The 17365-nt window shown below is 40.8% G+C and overlaps 2 protein-coding genes across 2 annotated transcripts; both read left to right on the top strand.

Moving 5' to 3' along the window:
- Positions 1–7208: 7208 nt before the first annotated feature.
- cops8 (COP9 signalosome subunit 8) lies at positions 7209–16410 on the top strand. The gene is made up of 7 exons (XM_070914248.1): positions 7209–7295; positions 7986–8056; positions 8645–8693; positions 9123–9255; positions 14442–14549; positions 14756–14818; positions 15734–16410. The coding sequence occupies exons 1-7, from the start codon at positions 7224–7226 to the stop codon at positions 15811–15813; spliced, it is 576 nt and encodes a 191-aa protein (XP_070770349.1). The 5' UTR covers positions 7209–7223; the 3' UTR covers positions 15814–16410.
- Positions 10919–12410, top strand: trim63b (tripartite motif containing 63b). The gene has a single exon (XM_070914247.1). The coding sequence runs from the start codon at positions 10919–10921 to the stop codon at positions 11975–11977; it is 1059 nt and encodes a 352-aa protein (XP_070770348.1). The 3' UTR covers positions 11978–12410.
- Positions 16411–17365: the final 955 nt, after the last annotated feature.

Genomic DNA, 17365 nt, shown 5'->3' with positions numbered 1-17365 from the left:
ATCGAGTGTATTTGACACTCAACAGTGATGACTTATGAAATACTGAGAGATACATTTTACACCAACCGTATCAAGGAAAATCTATTTCTCCCAAGTCTTATAAAATATTGATGACTCCAACCTCACCTTCACCCTAACCACCTATCTCTGCTATGCCTAACCATAACCTAGGTCCTAACCCCAACCGCAGAGGTGGAACAGGAGGGGACCACAACAGTTGCAGGGAGCAATTACAATTTGTCAAGACATATTAGGAAAACAAATGAAATTCTACGAGGCAGGGTATGAAAGATATCATCCCATGTCCAGTAGAGAGAGACACCAGGACAGACAAATGGATAAAATATCATGTAATGAAAACTAATAGTAAAAATGACAACATCCGAAAGATTTTGCAAACAATGAAGACAAAATATTTTAAGGCGGAAACCAATGGTTCATCCAAAACCTCCAAAAGTCCTTCAGGCAATATCCTCCTTTCCTCCGAGGTACGGAAACATGAATTTTTATAACAGCCGGCAGCGATCTTACCATTATGCAAAAGTAGGTAATGGCCCTGAGAAAGAGATTTTTAAAATTAATTCCAAAGAGAACTATTCAATGAAAACACCCTTGTGCTCTTGAATATAGAAATGATAAATCTTGGAGGTATGAACTATAATTCAAAAATGTGACAGAATAATTGAAGGACTTGCCTCAGGTCCTGACATCACTAAAGACGATGCATTGTTAAATGGAGTTGTGGTAATGATATCAGTTGCAAAGCATGCAAATACTGGAATAACAAAACATTATCCCCGCATCTTAAATAAATAATAAAATTTAAAATAACAGTTAAAAATGCATGTCCTTCAGGTGTCTAGTGTATCTTTCTGCTTTGTTTCTGCTTTGTTTACCCCCCTTCCACCCCCCCCTCCCTGTTGTTTCTCTTCTATCCTTTCACTCTGTAAACCCACCAGGCATTGTCTGAGAAGACAACACAGCGAAGGGGAACAGATGGAGCGGAAGCCTTAAACCATCTACCGGGAGCACCAGCCACAAGTAAGACTGAGATGACCTCAATGGAGTATTCAAAGTGACAACACACTGCTTGACCTGATTTTGCACAAACAAATGTCTCACTTTGTTGAGACACGGAGCAGGTTTCCCCTCTGCTGGAAGCAGCAGTCAGGGTGAATGATTTATACAGCTGTGCGATGTTACAGATGAACAAGTTAAATGGAGCAGGAGTAGAGCCAACGCGATTGGATGAATCAATAATATCTGTTAACATATAGCTTCCAAACCTAAGCATCTCCCTGGTATTTGGTTGAAAGGTTAATGGATGGATGTAAATGATCACCCATTACTGAGTGGCAAAGGGAAGCTATGCCTGGCTGAAGTCATGATTGATGAATTACCTGGGAAAGTGTCCTCGTTGTGCTTTGTCTCAATTTAGAATCAGTATTTTATTCTGGTCATTTCAAGAAAAACAGGGGAAAGCACAATAACCAGGAGGACGAGCTGTTCTTTATCCTTTATAACGTATTGTCATCCCTAATTATAAATGATAATAAGAAAAGCAAGAACAGAGAAATTCTGCGTATCAATCTTTGCATATTGTACATTCAGACATTCTGAATTGAACAATACTTCTCAAGTTGTGCCCAGGATTACACTTTCTACCAATTAGCCTTCAGGGGCAGTTTTGAAATGCAGCTAAACTTGGGTTAAGAATGATTATTGACTTATGGTTTGCAGTTTATAGCTGGAAATTGAGATCCTGGTATTTCCTGGGAATTCTAGACAAAATCTGCACCTATTTATCCAGCTAGATGTTTCTTCCAAGTTACTTTTCGTGCTAAAATGGCAGCTTCCAGTCCAGCTGTGTGGTTTATATATTGCTTAGAATTAGTGTGAATCAAATAGGGAGCAAAATCAGATAAGCTGGCCCCAAATCAGAGTGCAGAGCGGCATTCAGCAAGTGGATACTGAAAGCAGACAACCGGCCCAACATTACACCCAAACATCCAAGAACAATTCTCCTGCTCCTCAAACCACAGAAACAACACGCTGAAATGGCTGCATTTGGTGCAAGTACATTTACTCAAGTACTGTACTTAAGTACAATTTTCTAATACTTACTTGAGTATTTCCATTTTTTGCTACTTTATTTACTCCACTACAATTCAGAGGGAAATATTGTACTTTTTACTCCTTTACCTTTATTTGATACCTTCAGTTACTCGTTTCTGTGCAGATTCAGATTGATAATACAAAATATTATCAACAAATACAAACTTTATTGATTACTGAGATAAGACTTTATTGATCCCTTGGTGAAATTCCCAGTAGTATATATCGGCAGTATATATAGTAATAGAATGAGCTCCACTGTTACCAGCTAATATATGAAATACAGTACTTCATCATTCTGAAATGGGCCATGCTGCCCAATGAGTACTTTTACTTTTTGTACTTTAAGTACACTATATTTTGATGCTGATACTATTAGTAAAATTCTGAATACAGGATATTTTGAGGAATGAAATTTCACACGTGTCTTTTAAAGTTACTATAATGAAAGAAGACACATGTTGCGAGGAAAAAGGTAACACCTTACTTTATTTGCCAATGAAGTAGAAGTGCCAGCAGTGCCTCTCAAAACATCCCCTCTTCCAAAAACTCAGTCATGCGTTCAGTGTCACTAAACTCTATTTACAATTCAAAGATCAAAACAACCGTTCCTCAGCTATATATAGTAACTGAAGCATAACACTTCTCAGTGGAGGAAATAAAAGCATCCCATATCGTGGCCTTAATTACTACATAGTGTCTTCTCTTCTATGTAAGGCTACTTTTTAAATTAGGCAACATTTGGTTGGTTGTTCTAATTAACTAGTATGATAAAAATGCCCATGTCCTCTCATTCTCCCTCTGAGACACACACAGAGATGTACAGCAACACAGAGCATTTTATATGAAGAATAAGGAGCACCACCACTCATTATGATGAATTCCATTCATTTATTTATGTATTTAGATCCCCATTAGCCACCAAGGTAGCAACTGCTCTTCCTGCGGTCCACGCAAGTAAATATCACATCAAAATGCAGAGATGTCAAGTAAATAAAACCTGTATATTAGAATTAGTTTGTTATTATCATTTACAGCTGACTTCATTCTGTCATGTCTGTCTCTACTTTAACCACACATCTGTGAAGAACATGAAAGGATGCCTCCCTGAAAAGGCTTTTTATAAGATTGTGATTAACCCTCCTTTGTAGACCGAAGTCAGAGAGGCTGCCCATGACTAGTTTACAGTTATAAAATCCACTCTTCAGAGAGGGAAGATGCTCCAGTGTTTTCCTTGTTGTAGTGTTCATGTGTCTTAGGGATCCTTTTACACTGTTGCACCACTACTTTGCATTCCTCTGATCCTCTCCATTAGCCCGTGTCACAACAGGGATTCTGGTCTCAAGATACTTGAATTATGGAGGATGTGACCAGAGCATGAAGGTAGTATCTTGGATAACACTCATCTGGGTCTGTCGTACAGCACGTGGATTTTTTAATTCAGGTATGAGATGAAGGGTCTTTCTTATAGACAGCTGACATCTTTTAGATATAGATGAGAAGACAGTAATGAAATGTAGGATTGGACTGTTTTATTGCCAATATAGCAGAAAATATTTGGAGATTTAAATTATGTTAGCGCCTTTCAACACCAAGGCAATTCAAAGTGCTTTACCTAAGACATAAAAAGGCATTAGGATATAAGATGTAAAAGAAAAGCAAGGTGAAAAGGCACAAATAAATAAGATTCAAAGAGAATAAAATGAAATAGAAGATTAAAACGAGCTCAAATGGAATTAGATAAACAGAAGAATGAAAAACTCCAGTGCTGTACACAGACCTGTCCCAGACTGCAGAGATGTCTGGCTGGTTTATGTAGCAGCAGATCAGAAATACATTTTGACCCTGAACCCTTCAGTGCTGTAACCCAAAAGTAGTACCAATCACGCAGGAAGATCTATGAACTGCAGCGCCTTTTAAAAGCCTTGTAAAACTGAGCAATGCTGCGTGCCAGTGGTGACTTTAATGATTGCAGAATGATGTACTACACTACTGCAGTCTCACTTACAATGGAGTCCGTCCTTCCTGATGGAACATGTGTGTACATGAGGTGCCAGGGTCATGCAAATCATGACTGATCACAAGCATTATTAGCAAAGGATTTATCACACCATCTTGGGTTCACAAGATCACAGACTTCCAAAGATGCCCAGTAACCTAAATCTGGCAAGACTCCTCTGAAAGTCCAGATATTACATCGTTTGAAGCTTCAGTATTTCTTTTTGTCGTAGCATAAGCCAGGCAGTCATTTTTTTTTATGTGGGTTGAGTCCTTTTCAAGTACAGAAATGGTTACACGTCCACAATCCAACCTCCTGAACACCGTGCCTAAAGGCACACATCTGGAGTTGTCATGCTGGAGCTGATTCTTATAAATGTCAAATTACCCTCCCGTTATATAACGTAACTGTGCTACTCTGCCTGAAACCATGTTTGGAATTTTTCAACAGTATTATTTTGGCTTATAAAAATCATAGCTTTGGAAGAACCTATGAATGTATTGTTGTATGTCAAACAGATGTGCATTGTAAGAAGTTTTTGGCATCACTGAAAGTAGCAAGTACAGAAGTTCAAAGAGCTTTACACGGGCATGGATAGGGACTCAAGATGTTTCAGATTATATGTGAGACCAGCAAAAGACTGAAACTTGAATTAATGAGATTTGTCATATCTGAGTTTACACAGTGTTGGCATTAATTAATAGACTAATGTTTGTGCTTGATCCAGCTTTACAGTAAAGGATATAAAGGATAGGATTAGTTTGTTTATTTGTATTAGTTTTTATCAACTTTACATTAAGCCAACATGACAACTGGAATCTCCAACTCTGTGTTGATGATTGCTGATTTTAACGACTTCATATACTGTTGGGTAGTTTAATCTACAGCAATGCATCATATTCGATAAAACCATCATATGTTTGTAGCATCGCTGTCCTGTGAGAACCACGTATCTTGAAAAAGTCAACTTTTCATGAGCTCGGAAAGGTTTTCATCTTTGTGACGATGCATTTTCATTTCATGCAAATGAAAAGTTGCTATCTGAAAAGTGACAGTAAAAGTACAAGTATGCATGAAATGGAAGTACTTGAGTCAATGTACTTCGTGGCATGGTGGCGCAGTGGTTCCTCCTCTTCCTTGAGGAAGACAAAGGACCCGATGTTGCTGCCGATGGAGGCCAGCACCTCGCATGGAAGCTCGGTCCCCATTGATGTGTGAATGTGTGTGTGTGAATGGGTGAATGAGACTTAGCTGTAAAGTGCTTTGGTAACTGTTAAGGTTGAAAAGCGTTATATGAGTGAGACCATTTACATTCCACCACTGGAACTTCTTTTTATTGTTGCCCTTGAAGATTAAAACTAGATTGTGAAGCTTAAAAGTTATTGACTGTGTGCAATATTTTGTTGCAGAATGGCACGAGTCTTTAAAGCGAAGCATCGTAAAAGAGATGTGAATTTAAAAGAAGTTTCAAGCAGTAGGTAACATAATTTGGAAGAGACGTTTGAAGTGAGACTGTAGCAAAATACAAAGTTTTGAAGAGCAAAATAAAACTCCCACATTCACTGTCATTAAAATGAAAGGCATTTCGAGAAACCTCGCCCTTAATGCCGGTGAGGACCTAAAGCTTGGGAACGGCAGGAAAGATGAACCGAGAATGCAGATGGTATTCTCCATAACAACTGAAGAAAAAAACTCTAAAAACGTCAAAATTGAGGAAGCACATTATAGTTCTGCCTGTGCTGAAAAGCCATTTCTCAAAGTGGAAGAAAAAGATGTATGTTGTCAACAGCATCAAAGAAAATGGAGAGATCAAAAAGAAATACAGAAATCTCCAGCATTGGCAGGCAGTAGAGGATCATTAGTGACTTCAAGGAGAAAGACCGTCTTCCTCAGCACTGTGAGTTCACTAAGACCAGACTGAATTCTTCAATTATGCTATTGTAATTTATTAAAAATAAAAAAATAAAATAAACAATCAGCTGAAGGAAGCTTTCTCTAAATCCCTGGGTGGAAATGACAATTGAAGAATAAATGTAAACTTGAAGGTTTCTCTGACAGTGACCAGTTTCAACAGGTTGGGAAAGATCCAGTGACAACTTTTACAACTGACAGCTTGTGGAACTCTTCCAAGAATGATTTATAGAAACATTTTTTACACTTGAGCATGTAGGCCAGGTTTAACTGTTAATTGCATTTCATTGGACTCACGTTTAATCCCTGGGTTAACAATGGCCCTGTGTATTTTCAGGATACAGTTTTTAGTAGCTGTATTAGCTGTGTGTCAGTCTTGTTATGCGTAGATAACCACACATGGTTGGATTTCTCCTTTCTAACCCCTATTCTGTCTCAAAGGAGAGAGGTTCGATGCAGGATCCAATTGTGGTGATTTTCACATTTTTGGTATTTTGGTTCAATCTCCACATTAAGAGGATGATTCTCGTAGTTTATAACACAGTTAGTGAGATTAACAAGGACCTCGGATTTAAAAGATTTCTTTAAGACATGATCTGAAGTGCGGCATCACTTCACTGATTTTTAGTATGAGAATGTCAGATTTTGAGAGCGACCAGAGAGAAGTTTAGGTTTTCCTCACTGGGCCAGGGTTAAACTTTGGGTTTGAGGTTTCTGTCTCTAAGTGAGACAACTGAATCAAGATTAGAGCGGCAGTATCTGTAAAAAAAACAAAACACTCAACTAACTTGTAGGCAGGGCACTGGGTAATATTATGCATGGCTTTCAATCTACTATTTTTATGTTAAGCATAAGTACAAAATGCATTGTCTATATGTAGACAGCTATTTTGTCAACATTTTCAAGAAAAAAAAAGTATTCCTCTCAGAGGATTTTATTCTTTTTTTTGCTGATTTGGTGTCTGCTTAATTTATTTCATTTAATTTCCATGGTATGTTATTGAGATCGCATTGCACTGGATTGCTCTGGGGTATAACTGACTCCTGGATTGTGGCTTTGATTCACTGTAAAATGTTGTAACACGGACTCTGTGATTTGCGCTTCATCCAGTTGGGGGCAGCAACACCTGCTGACGTGCTGCTAACCTACTGCAATTCTACAGAAGAAGAAGTTTCCGGTGCAACAGCTAGGCATCATCATGCCTACTGCTGTGATTATGGAGGAAAATTTTGATAAATTGTTAGAGCAGTGTGAAGCTCAAGAGCTCGAGGTAAGCGCTGACTGGCGGAATCCCTTATTCTTTGTGCCAGTGTTGAATGTTGTCTCACTGTCGCTGTCTGTCTCCGACGGCTTGGTAACTTTAGTAGTGTTTCTGACAGCTAGCTCATGACCAGTTTAGGCTAACGTTATGGCTAAGAAGCTAGGCTGTTTCCACTACTACGGCGCTAATTTTACTTTCAAGCACCGTTTAGTTTAGTTATGCGACGAGGCAGCTCGTAAATGAACCGATGCCAACAAAATGTGTCTTCATTTAAACGGAAGTGGCAGGTTTAGCGTTACTCTCTGTTTTTACTTGTGCTGCTAGTAGGTAGCTAGTTAGCTAACTTTGATAGCCAGAGACATCTTAGTTATGTTGGTAAACATAGCTACAGCTAACATTATAGTATTGTTTTATTTAGACTGTCAAACGTAAAACCTATTGCCATATTTACTGTGTGGCGTCAGGTGAACTTTGGACTGACCTTTTACCTTCATAAATGTAGAAATATTATAAGGTAAGGGATCAATGCTATAACGTTAGCAGAAGCTAAGGAAAATAATAACATAACTGACTGGACGTCTAATCCTGGCTGTTGTTGAGATTTACTTCATACATTGTTTAAGGAATCACGATTTCTTGGCTTTCTGCTTATTTTTTAGTTTGAAGCATTAATATCACACCTGCATTTGTTTTTAACAGGCTCCAGGGGGCATTGCAACACCTCAAGTCTACGCTCAGTTGCTTGCGCTCTATTTACTTCATAATGACATGTAAGTCAACTGTGTCTGTCTCCAGTGGCTGACAGGGTTTTCTCTCTTTCTCTACATGTCTCTTTGTTCGGGGTGGGGGCTTGGACTCATTTACAGCATTTTTCCCCCTTTCCTTTAATTTGAAGTGAAGACATACAAAGCATCCTTAATTACAAATTAAAGTGGCAAACAGTTGGGATGCCCTTTTTTCCTCTTCAGCTTTCTGTGCTTTGACTTTCTGTAACACATCATAGTTCATAAGACACACAAACAGCGAAACAGTAAAATGTTGATTCTCATTATGAGTAATAGCACTAAATGTGCCTCAGCTGTAATATACAGTCAGACTGCATCTCTATTAAATGTCAAACATCATTATTCAAATGCCACTCAAAGCCACAATCCATCTGCCTCCTTAAAAGTGAAATGACATGGCTTCCTGGAGTGATAACTCAAGCGGTCCTCCCACAATAGTTGATTGAAATGGATGGCTTTATAAATAATGCGTTAGGTTTGGTAATGAATATGTGTGTGACAAAATACAGTATGTACCTGACATCTGTTAAGCTGCCTGCACCTGCATCTAACTTGTTAATGTGTGTCCAACAGGAATAATGCCAGGTATCTCTGGAAACGGACTCCCCAGGCAATAAAATCGGTAAGCATGTTAAAACATTTGGAGACACGGCGAAGGAAGTACTACTGATACCCATTTCATTATGATTCATTTGACTGTCCAGCTCATGCTGCTTTATAAATACCGTACACATTAACATCCAGTGGTAATTACAACTCTGGCTTAACAGCAAATAATAAAGAGCTTGTGGGAAAATTTAGCATCATTGTCTTCTGTCCCACAGGACAACAGTCCACTAGAGCTGCTTATTACTGATCAATGTTATTGCCAATCTTGCATAAACATTTTTTGAAATGGACAGTACAGTACCATTAAAAAATTGTACCCACCGTGATTCAATATCCAAAGTATTTGGGTGTGACTGCTCTTTTCAGTAGCATGATAACTATTGCCTTGTCAAGTGTTGCATGCTGAACGTTTTTGAAATGCTTTTCTACTTGTATTATGCAGGCAAACCCTGAGTTAACAGCTATTTGGGCTGTTGGCCAACGCATTTGGCAGCGAGACTTTCCCGGGATCTACACAGCCATCGCAGCTCACCAATGGTCAGAGAATATCCTTCCGGTCATGGAGGCCCTTCGAGGTAACAACAAAAATCTTTTTAGATTATGGGTTAGATTATGGGACACTTCTAAATGATATTTATTTGCGTTACACATTTTGCTTTCTCGTTGAAGTGAATGAAATATTTACATCTCCTCTGCATGATTCAGAATTACAATCAGCAGGGGGCACCGGCTGACCACACAGTTTAGGCTATGATGAACCCAGGGGAAATAACGCGGTGGAAAATTAAGGGGCAGAATTTGACTGTTAATTTCCAGCAGTGTGACATATCAGTATCCCGAGGGCTAGTTCAGGTAGTTACAATACAATACTCTGAATAAGGCATCAGTTTACACGCCCAGATACTGTCTCATAATGTAACAGAATATCTAAATATTTCTGTCGTGTCTTGATTTTAGACATCACCTTCTTAATCAAATGCATCATTTTGAGAAACATCCCATATGTAATTATTGACCTCATGCTCAGAATTGTCAGGGCATCTGCATCATGTGTTGGTTCCCTTGTGCAAGAGTTCAAGAATAGCTTCTCCCTCATGTTTACCGTACTCCGTGTCCAGCCATGGATGCTGACATACAGTATGTCATAAGACACTGTCATAAGGCAACCATTGATTAGAATATATTGGTGAATGTGGGACATTTGGTGTTTGAATCTAAATACACACATTTTACACTTTGAAAAAGTTTTTAGCAAAGGAGTTTTAAATAAAGCAGCAAATCAAAGTGAATTGTTAGTCACTGTATATACACTTTCCATTGACAAAGTTAAGACCATCATCTTGCCATTGTTTGTGCGAAAATAACATTTTGCAGTATATCTAAATAAACACTGTATCACAAGCAACTGGCAAGTCCCAACAGCTTATATGCCAAAAACCTGCCATAAACATTATGCTCTAAAATTGGAAAAAAAAAAAAAAACACCAAATGGGCATCACAAATGACTAGAAGCCAAGCGATGTCTCAGGAGTTTTTCATTTTGTCTGACTGACAGTCAAAAAACCCCAACATACATTTATAAAGAAACAAAGGAAAATAAGTAAATCTTCACATTTGTAAAGCAGATGGTGGATATTCTTTCTTATAAAAGACTTTATGTAATCAATGATTTAATAACGTAGAATTAATATGTTTGTGTTGTAAACAAAACAGGTTATATAAATAGTAAACTAGGCAAATGACAACAAGTCAACAGAAATAAAATGGTCAAAACAACTGAGACCCAGGATGTTGACATTGACTTGTTTACCATTTAGATTGAGCTCCTCTGAGACAGTCACATGGACCCTGGTTGTCTCTGCTCAGTCCACCACTTCGGTCACTGTTAGAGGGGACACAGTGCCCACTGGGACATGTGACACATGCAGCACTGGGTAGGAGGGGGCCATTTCTGTGAAAAGATCCCAAGGCAGAAAGCAGACAGGAATGTGTGCTCTGGATGGTGGAGAGGATCGGATGTCATCAGCTGTGAGGGGCTGGTATAAAGGACAGAGCTGCTAGCTCTCAGCCAGAATAGATATTGGCATTTCACAAGTGACAGCTCACACTAAGGATAAGTTAGTAGAGGCTGCCTTTTATTCTAGTTGCATTTTGAAAGAGAGAGAGTGAAGCTATTCATTTTCTCTTGTGAAAATTAGGAAACTTGCTAGTCTAGCTGTAGGCTGAAACTTTTCCATTATGGACGTCCAGAGGACAGGGTCTATGGTTCGGCCCCCAAGCCCCATGGATAGCCTCGAGAAGCAGCTGAGCTGCCCCATCTGCCTGGACATGTTCACCAAACCTGTGGTCATCCTGCCCTGCCAGCACAACTTGTGCCGTAGTTGTGCCAGCGACCTCTATGACTCGCGCAACCCATACCGGTTTTCCGGTGGCGTCTTTCGCTGTCCTACCTGCCGGTTCGAGGTTGTGCTCGACCGCCATGGTGTGCATGGGCTCCAGCGCAACCTGTTGGTGGAAAATATTATCGACATCTATAAGCAACAGCAAGAAGGTAGCGGCAGTGGAAGCACAGAAACCACCCTGAAGCCTAAAGAATCCAAAGAACCGATGTGCCAAGAACACGAGGATGAGAAAATCAACATATATTGCGTGACCTGCCAGGTACCCACCTGCTCCATGTGTAAAGTGTTTGGCCAGCATAAGGACTGCGAGGTGGCACCTTTAGGAAGTGTTTACCAGGCCCAGAAGGGCGAACTTAGTAATGCTATCGACACCCTGGTAGCCAGCAATGGGCGCCTGCAGGCCCTGCTCAACCAGATGGAAGATGCCTGCCGTGCTGTTCAGGAGAATAGTCAGCTTGCTAAGCAAGGGCTAGCTGAACGCTTTGACCTGTTATACGCTGTCCTGGAGGAGCGCAAGACCATTCTACTAGAGCAGGTTGGTAAAGAGCAAGATGAAAAGGTGGCAGCTCTGCGGGCGCTGGTGCAACGTTACAGTGAGCGACTGCAGTCCAGTTCAGAGCTCACCGATACGGCTGTGAGAGCGTTGGAGCAAGGCGGCGCTGCTGAATTTCTGTTAGCCTCCAAGGGCCTCATCACGCAGACCAAAGATGCAGCTAAATGCTCACTGGGGGAGGAGAGGCCAGAGCCCGGCTTCGAGAAGATGGACCACTTCACTCTGTCAACGGAGCATGTTGAAGCAGTCCTGACAAAAATGGACTTTGGAATTGCTGATGATGATGAATTTGAGGATGCAGAGGAGGAGGAGGAGGAGGAGGAGGAAGAGGAGGAGGAATAATGACAATTGAAGGGGTTACGGACTTGTAGGAAACACTGTAATTTGTGCTTTTTGAAGGTTTTATGTGAATTGTTTATGGCAGGGACTGCATTTGATGTTGAAAGAAACATAAGGTTATAGAGGATGTGGGCTGAAATGGCTTGCCCTTACTTTCAGTGCAATATTCAATTTCAATGTCGTATTCGTACCTTTTCTTAACTTCTTTTTATACTTTTGTACTTCTAAGCCAGTTAAATGGAAAAATAGGTCTAGATAAATGTGAATATAGAATGTCTGAAAATTGATTACACATCCTTTTCCTCATATGTAGTTTATGAACGTAGTTATTTGTGTTTTTCTCACTTTGTCTAACTTTGGTTGAATTGGTGATCAGCTGATCTGCCTGTAATCACCAAATCTGTCTTTAATGGAAACGTGGAATAAAGCTGCATGAAGTTAAGCCTCTATTTGCTTTATTGCTAAACTAAAATATGTCATTAAGGGAACATACAAAAGAAGAAACCATATGAAGACCCAGTATTATTTTGCACATATACATCTTCCTCCGAGTGCTTCCGTCAAAATATTCCCCAGTCTGTTGCTGCTCTTACTTGGCAATAGGCTGTATTTAAAAATAAAAGCCCTTGCCATGTCCTGTCTGCTTTGCCTTTGCTGGTGAAAAGTGGGGGCTATTTTTAAGAGGTGAGAGGGCGAGAAATGATAGCGGCCCTAGAATAGACTGTCAGGGAAGGACAGGGCAGGTCCTGTTTCTCCCCCATAAAACTCCCATCCTCCCACTCATGGATGTCTTGCTCAGCAGCTCCAACCCAACTGCAGAGTGTCAGAGGGGCATCCTAAGAAAGGCCGGTCCAGTTGCCACACGAGTCATCATCTAATGGTCAACAGGCCACGGTAAAAATACATGTCTGCCTGGGGACTGGGTTACAAAAAGCCCCTTGAGATGACCTGCTTGGCTGTGTTGGGAGCATTTGCTCAGAGTCCTCATTTCTTCTCTTAACATGCTGCCAGGTGCAAGAAAGCTGTTCCAACACAAGAAGCAGTTTTATGTAGTGTGACATATGAGTCTTATACTGACTAGAGAAGGGGAAAACAACTCAGTCAGTTTCCTCTGTAGTCATTCATCTGAAGTGAGACACCACAATGACAAAACAATAGTATTTTATCCACATTTCTCTGTAACCACGCCATTAAGAGGGTCTGCTTTAATCATCATGGTGTCTAAATAATGACTGCAGATATTACATAACTTTGATTAGAACCATAACAAAATAAAAATTAAGTACCTTCAAACACAATTGATACATAAACACTGCCTTGAGTTGCATTTTCCAATTGAATATTTTCAGTCCTACCACCTGTTTTTAGACAAGTCCAATAACAGGGAGAACAGGAAGCCCTTTGGACAGCAGAATGAGAAAGCGCTCTTGACAAATCTCTGGCTTTCCCCTCACAGCTGTCTTTTCTCATCCCACTTGTTATTGTTACTGCTGCTAGCTGCTGCAACAGACTGGGGGCTGACTGTTGGTACACATGAACCGTTGCTAGGCTGTAAAACACGAAAGGCCACAACCCTGAGGCATTTACGTGGTAGCTGCAGGAGCAGCAGCAAATACATGCCGGTGTGTGTGTGTGTGTGTTGTTCCACGCTGTCTCTTAGAGTTATCTCTGCAAACTGCAGCACCATGTCACGTCAGGCAAGATAAACAGGGCAGCTTTGGCAGCCAGTGCCTGCTGATACATACCTAAGTGGTTTGGAGTGTAAGTACTGCACAGCATATGATTCGTCTTAAGCATGCTTCATTTAACAGAGATCAACATCTATTGTTAATAGATTGATTATGGAAGATCTTAATTTCTTAGTTCATCACAAACAAATTAAAGGTTCCCTAACAACAAAATGCACCATTTGGTTTAAAACAAACCCAGATGCTCAAAGCAATTAAAAAACGCAAGACAACCCAGAGTTTTTGTTCCGAATAGCCATTTTATTTCAAGTTTGTTTGGGGAGAGGAAGCGACTTCATGAACTCAAACGCACAGAATTTCCATAACCAAAACTTAAGATGGACAAATTTGCAAGAACAGGAAAAACCTGGAATAAAAAAATGCACACCTCGAACCTTCACTTGACATTTTACCAAAACACACTCACCTGTGACAGCTAATGATCATAGGAGAAGCCCCTGGCGTCAGAAACCTTACCTGTCGCTCTTGATTAATTGTTATTCACTGTGTTGTTGCTAATTAGCAGCTTTGTTTACAAGAAGCATGACTCTTAAATACCATGTCAGAATGACATAACAACATACTGTCCCTGTGTCTGCACGTTCACAGTAAGCTGCTGTTGCCCATGGACCGTATGCACTTTAAATGGAACCAGAGCACAGTTTTAGCACGTATGCACTCCCTTACTCATGTGTACCTATCTGATATTTATGTCTCTGTGGTTCATGCATTCTTCACAGAGAGCACACGGCAAAGGGCGTACAGCCTAGTGGCACAGGCGTACACTTCCATCGCAGCAGATGACTTCGCTGCCTTTGTGGGATACTCCGTGGAAGAGGCAGTAAAGGGTGAGATTGGATTTACGCAACCTCTTCACAGGAAATGTTGTCATCACTGGCAATTGTGTATAAAAAATTCAAAAGAAGTCATAAAACCAGCTGCTTTAATACAGTATTTCTACAGGGTGTAATGCAGTTAATGCTCTTTACATAACCATTAATGCATTTGCTGATGGGGGTGTTTTCTTCTTTCCCATCTCTGTCTTTGTCCAAAGGTGTGGTGAGCCAGGGCTGGCAGGCAGACCCCACAACCAGGATGGTAATGCCCAAAAAGCCAGGTAGGTGGCAGTATTGCTCTTTTCATTTGTACCCATCGTCAGCCCCCTGATCTGTTGCCCAAACAGCTTTCTCCTCATGAGCAATCCTGCACCCACCTTCCTGCTAGATTTTATTAGACATGCATAAAACATGTTGAGAGCAGGGATTTAGGAGCGATTTTAATCTCAGTGAAAGATGGATGACATTTGTCCTTTTCCTTTTCTTAGAATCTCTTGAATTTAATTGAACTCTCCCCTGTCCATATCTCTATAACTTCCCTCATCCGTTCCCGTTCTTTTCTTCTCCTTCACTCCCTTATTTTGTCAACATTTTATTGTTTTTATCACATCATCTCATGTCCTCAAGCCCAGAGAGCCACGGATTGATCCATCTTGTAAGAGAAACCTACTGATTTATGCAAACAGTCAAGGAGGAGGTTGCGGTCTGTCCTCCCCTTAATCATTGGACATTACAGCATCTGCTGCACACATGTCCAGCACAGAACGCAAACCAACTCACCATTAATCCTCACATGTTGCCCCCTGCCCCCCCTCCTCAGCGCCACTGGGACTTAATAGCTCTTGGTAATTTCGGTTGTAGAGTGGATCTCACAGAAGGAAATCACTCTGGTTGGGATAAATGTAAGAGTGTTGTAAAGATCTCCAGGCTGAATGTCTCGCAGTCACGTGGGGAGACTCTGTAGGTAGTGTCGTTAAACAGGTCTGGGGGGGGAAGCGGTGAGCTCAGATGTCGACAGCGTGGTTAGCTTGAAACCTGTGGCCTGCTGAGTCTGTCTGAGCTAGAACAGCCCACGTGTCCAAGCCAGCGAGTTAAAGCTGGGGAGATGTAGGAAGATCGATAGTAGCTGGCACAGTGAGGAATCCCCCTCTGACTCAACTTCTCCTCCTCTGTTGCTCTCTCCTCTCTCTCAACAGATCCTCCCCCCGTCTCATTGGTTCCAAATGAGCAGCAGTTGGCCAGACTCACCGACTACGTGGCTTTCCTCGAGAACTGATAACCCGCCACAACCACTGCCACCCTTTTTCCCTTGCTTGGTACAGAGGGAGAACACAAGTTTGGATAGACTCTTCCTGCTTCCGACATCCTGCAAAGGCCCACTCCCCTGATAAAGACGTACCAAAAAAACACACCCATCATCTCGCATGAATGCTGCAAGTTCTTCTCCAAGACCTGCCTATTTATGTTCATTGACTAATAATAGCTTCCCCTGTTAATTCACATGTTGAAAACTGGTCATCTCTCAGACGCACTGTTGTATTATATTCTTTTTTTTTTTTGTTCTCTTGCTCTCTACAAACCCACCTGATGCATACATGTGGGTCTGATTTCAAAAGGAGGTAGGGGGCATCACCGTCAGGATGTTTTTATGCTAACCTAACAAACCCTTCCCACACTGCAGAAATACACAAACTAGAATGTGCATTACGTCCATTCTGTTTTAGCACTTACAGGTTGCCTTGAAACTCATTTTTTTTGTTCAGGTAATAGAAGTCTTGGCATGCATGCATCACCGTGTGGATTTCAGTCCTCAGACCTCATGTTTTTGAAGTTTATGTTTTGACTGGTGAATAAATATTTTGCTGTTTCTAAATTAGCGTTTTTTATTTATTTATTTATTTTATTCAAAGAACAGGTCGGTCCACACAGAGCAGGCTGGGCTCAAGCAAGGATGATGTATATTTAATTAACGCCGTCACATTTTCTCTCACATGAAAATAAGTTTGCCCTTTCCTGTGGCCTGGCATAATAACAGGACGTGTGAGGACGCATACGACTGCTGTTGTTGTAGCCACATTACACCTTAGTGTTGACCAGTAGTGACTTGATATTAGAGCCACTTTGGTTGGTCCACATGTTGCTTTGGAAAATGAAAACACCAGCCTTTAAGTCCACAGTCACCCGGTTGCATTACTGTAACACTAATCTCTAAATCCCTTCTTTGAAGCATTAGTACAAGTCACCCTGAAATATTATTACCATGACAAGTGTGTCTGAATCTGTAATTAGCACGAATTAACAAGAAGAAGTGATGGAGCATTTTATCTTGTAAAGGCATATCTGGCCGCCATCTGTTCATCAGTGCTACGAAATAAAAGTCTGGTGCTGATTTTTTATTTTTTTTATTTTCCTCTAGTCCCCTCTGCATCCTGTTTTGAAGAAGAATTGGAAACACACCACTTGTTTATTCGATCTACAGTGTCGCTCGACATAAAAGGAAGTGGCGGACATTTGATGTGATGGAGTGTGAAACCACATCAGGGCCATCCCCTGCATCATGAACTAATTGATTTCATGACATGCTTTGCTTTTATTTTGAAAATGGCACATTGGCGAGGACAGCAGACATTGAAATTGCAGCTCTGCTTACATCTGCCTTGTTAGGTCTATTTTAATAATAATCAAGGCTACATCCTCCTGTATGGAAATAGAAGTATCGGATGCATCCTTCTGGTTCAGACTGCCCCCGCCTGTAAATAGAAATGTTCAGGTGTGTGTTGAACCAGCATTGGCCCCCCGACAGCGCAGCGGGCCAGCGTCAGTCAGCA

The sequence above is a fragment of the Enoplosus armatus genome, chromosome 11, assembly GCF_043641665.1.
Source record: "Enoplosus armatus isolate fEnoArm2 chromosome 11, fEnoArm2.hap1, whole genome shotgun sequence".
Classification (NCBI taxonomy): domain Eukaryota; kingdom Metazoa; phylum Chordata; class Actinopteri; order Centrarchiformes; family Enoplosidae; genus Enoplosus; species Enoplosus armatus.
The sequence above is the reverse complement of the archived record's forward strand: the minus strand, read 5'-3'. Positions and strand labels throughout refer to the sequence as shown.

Excerpts from the sequence above, each read along its gene's own strand:
- cops8 (XM_070914248.1), top strand. The coding sequence starts at position 7,224 with ATGCCTACTGCTGTGATTATGGAGGAAAATTTTGATAAATTGTTAGAG. Across the intron at positions 7,296-7,985 it reads GTGAAGCTCAAGAGCTCGAG|GCTCCAGGGGGCATTGCAAC; the intron begins GTAAGCGCTGAC and ends TGTTTTTAACAG. Across the intron at positions 8,694-9,122 it reads CTCCCCAGGCAATAAAATCG|GCAAACCCTGAGTTAACAGC; the intron begins GTAAGCATGTTA and ends TGTATTATGCAG.
- trim63b (XM_070914247.1), top strand. The coding sequence starts at position 10,919 with ATGGACGTCCAGAGGACAGGGTCTATGGTTCGGCCCCCAAGCCCCATG.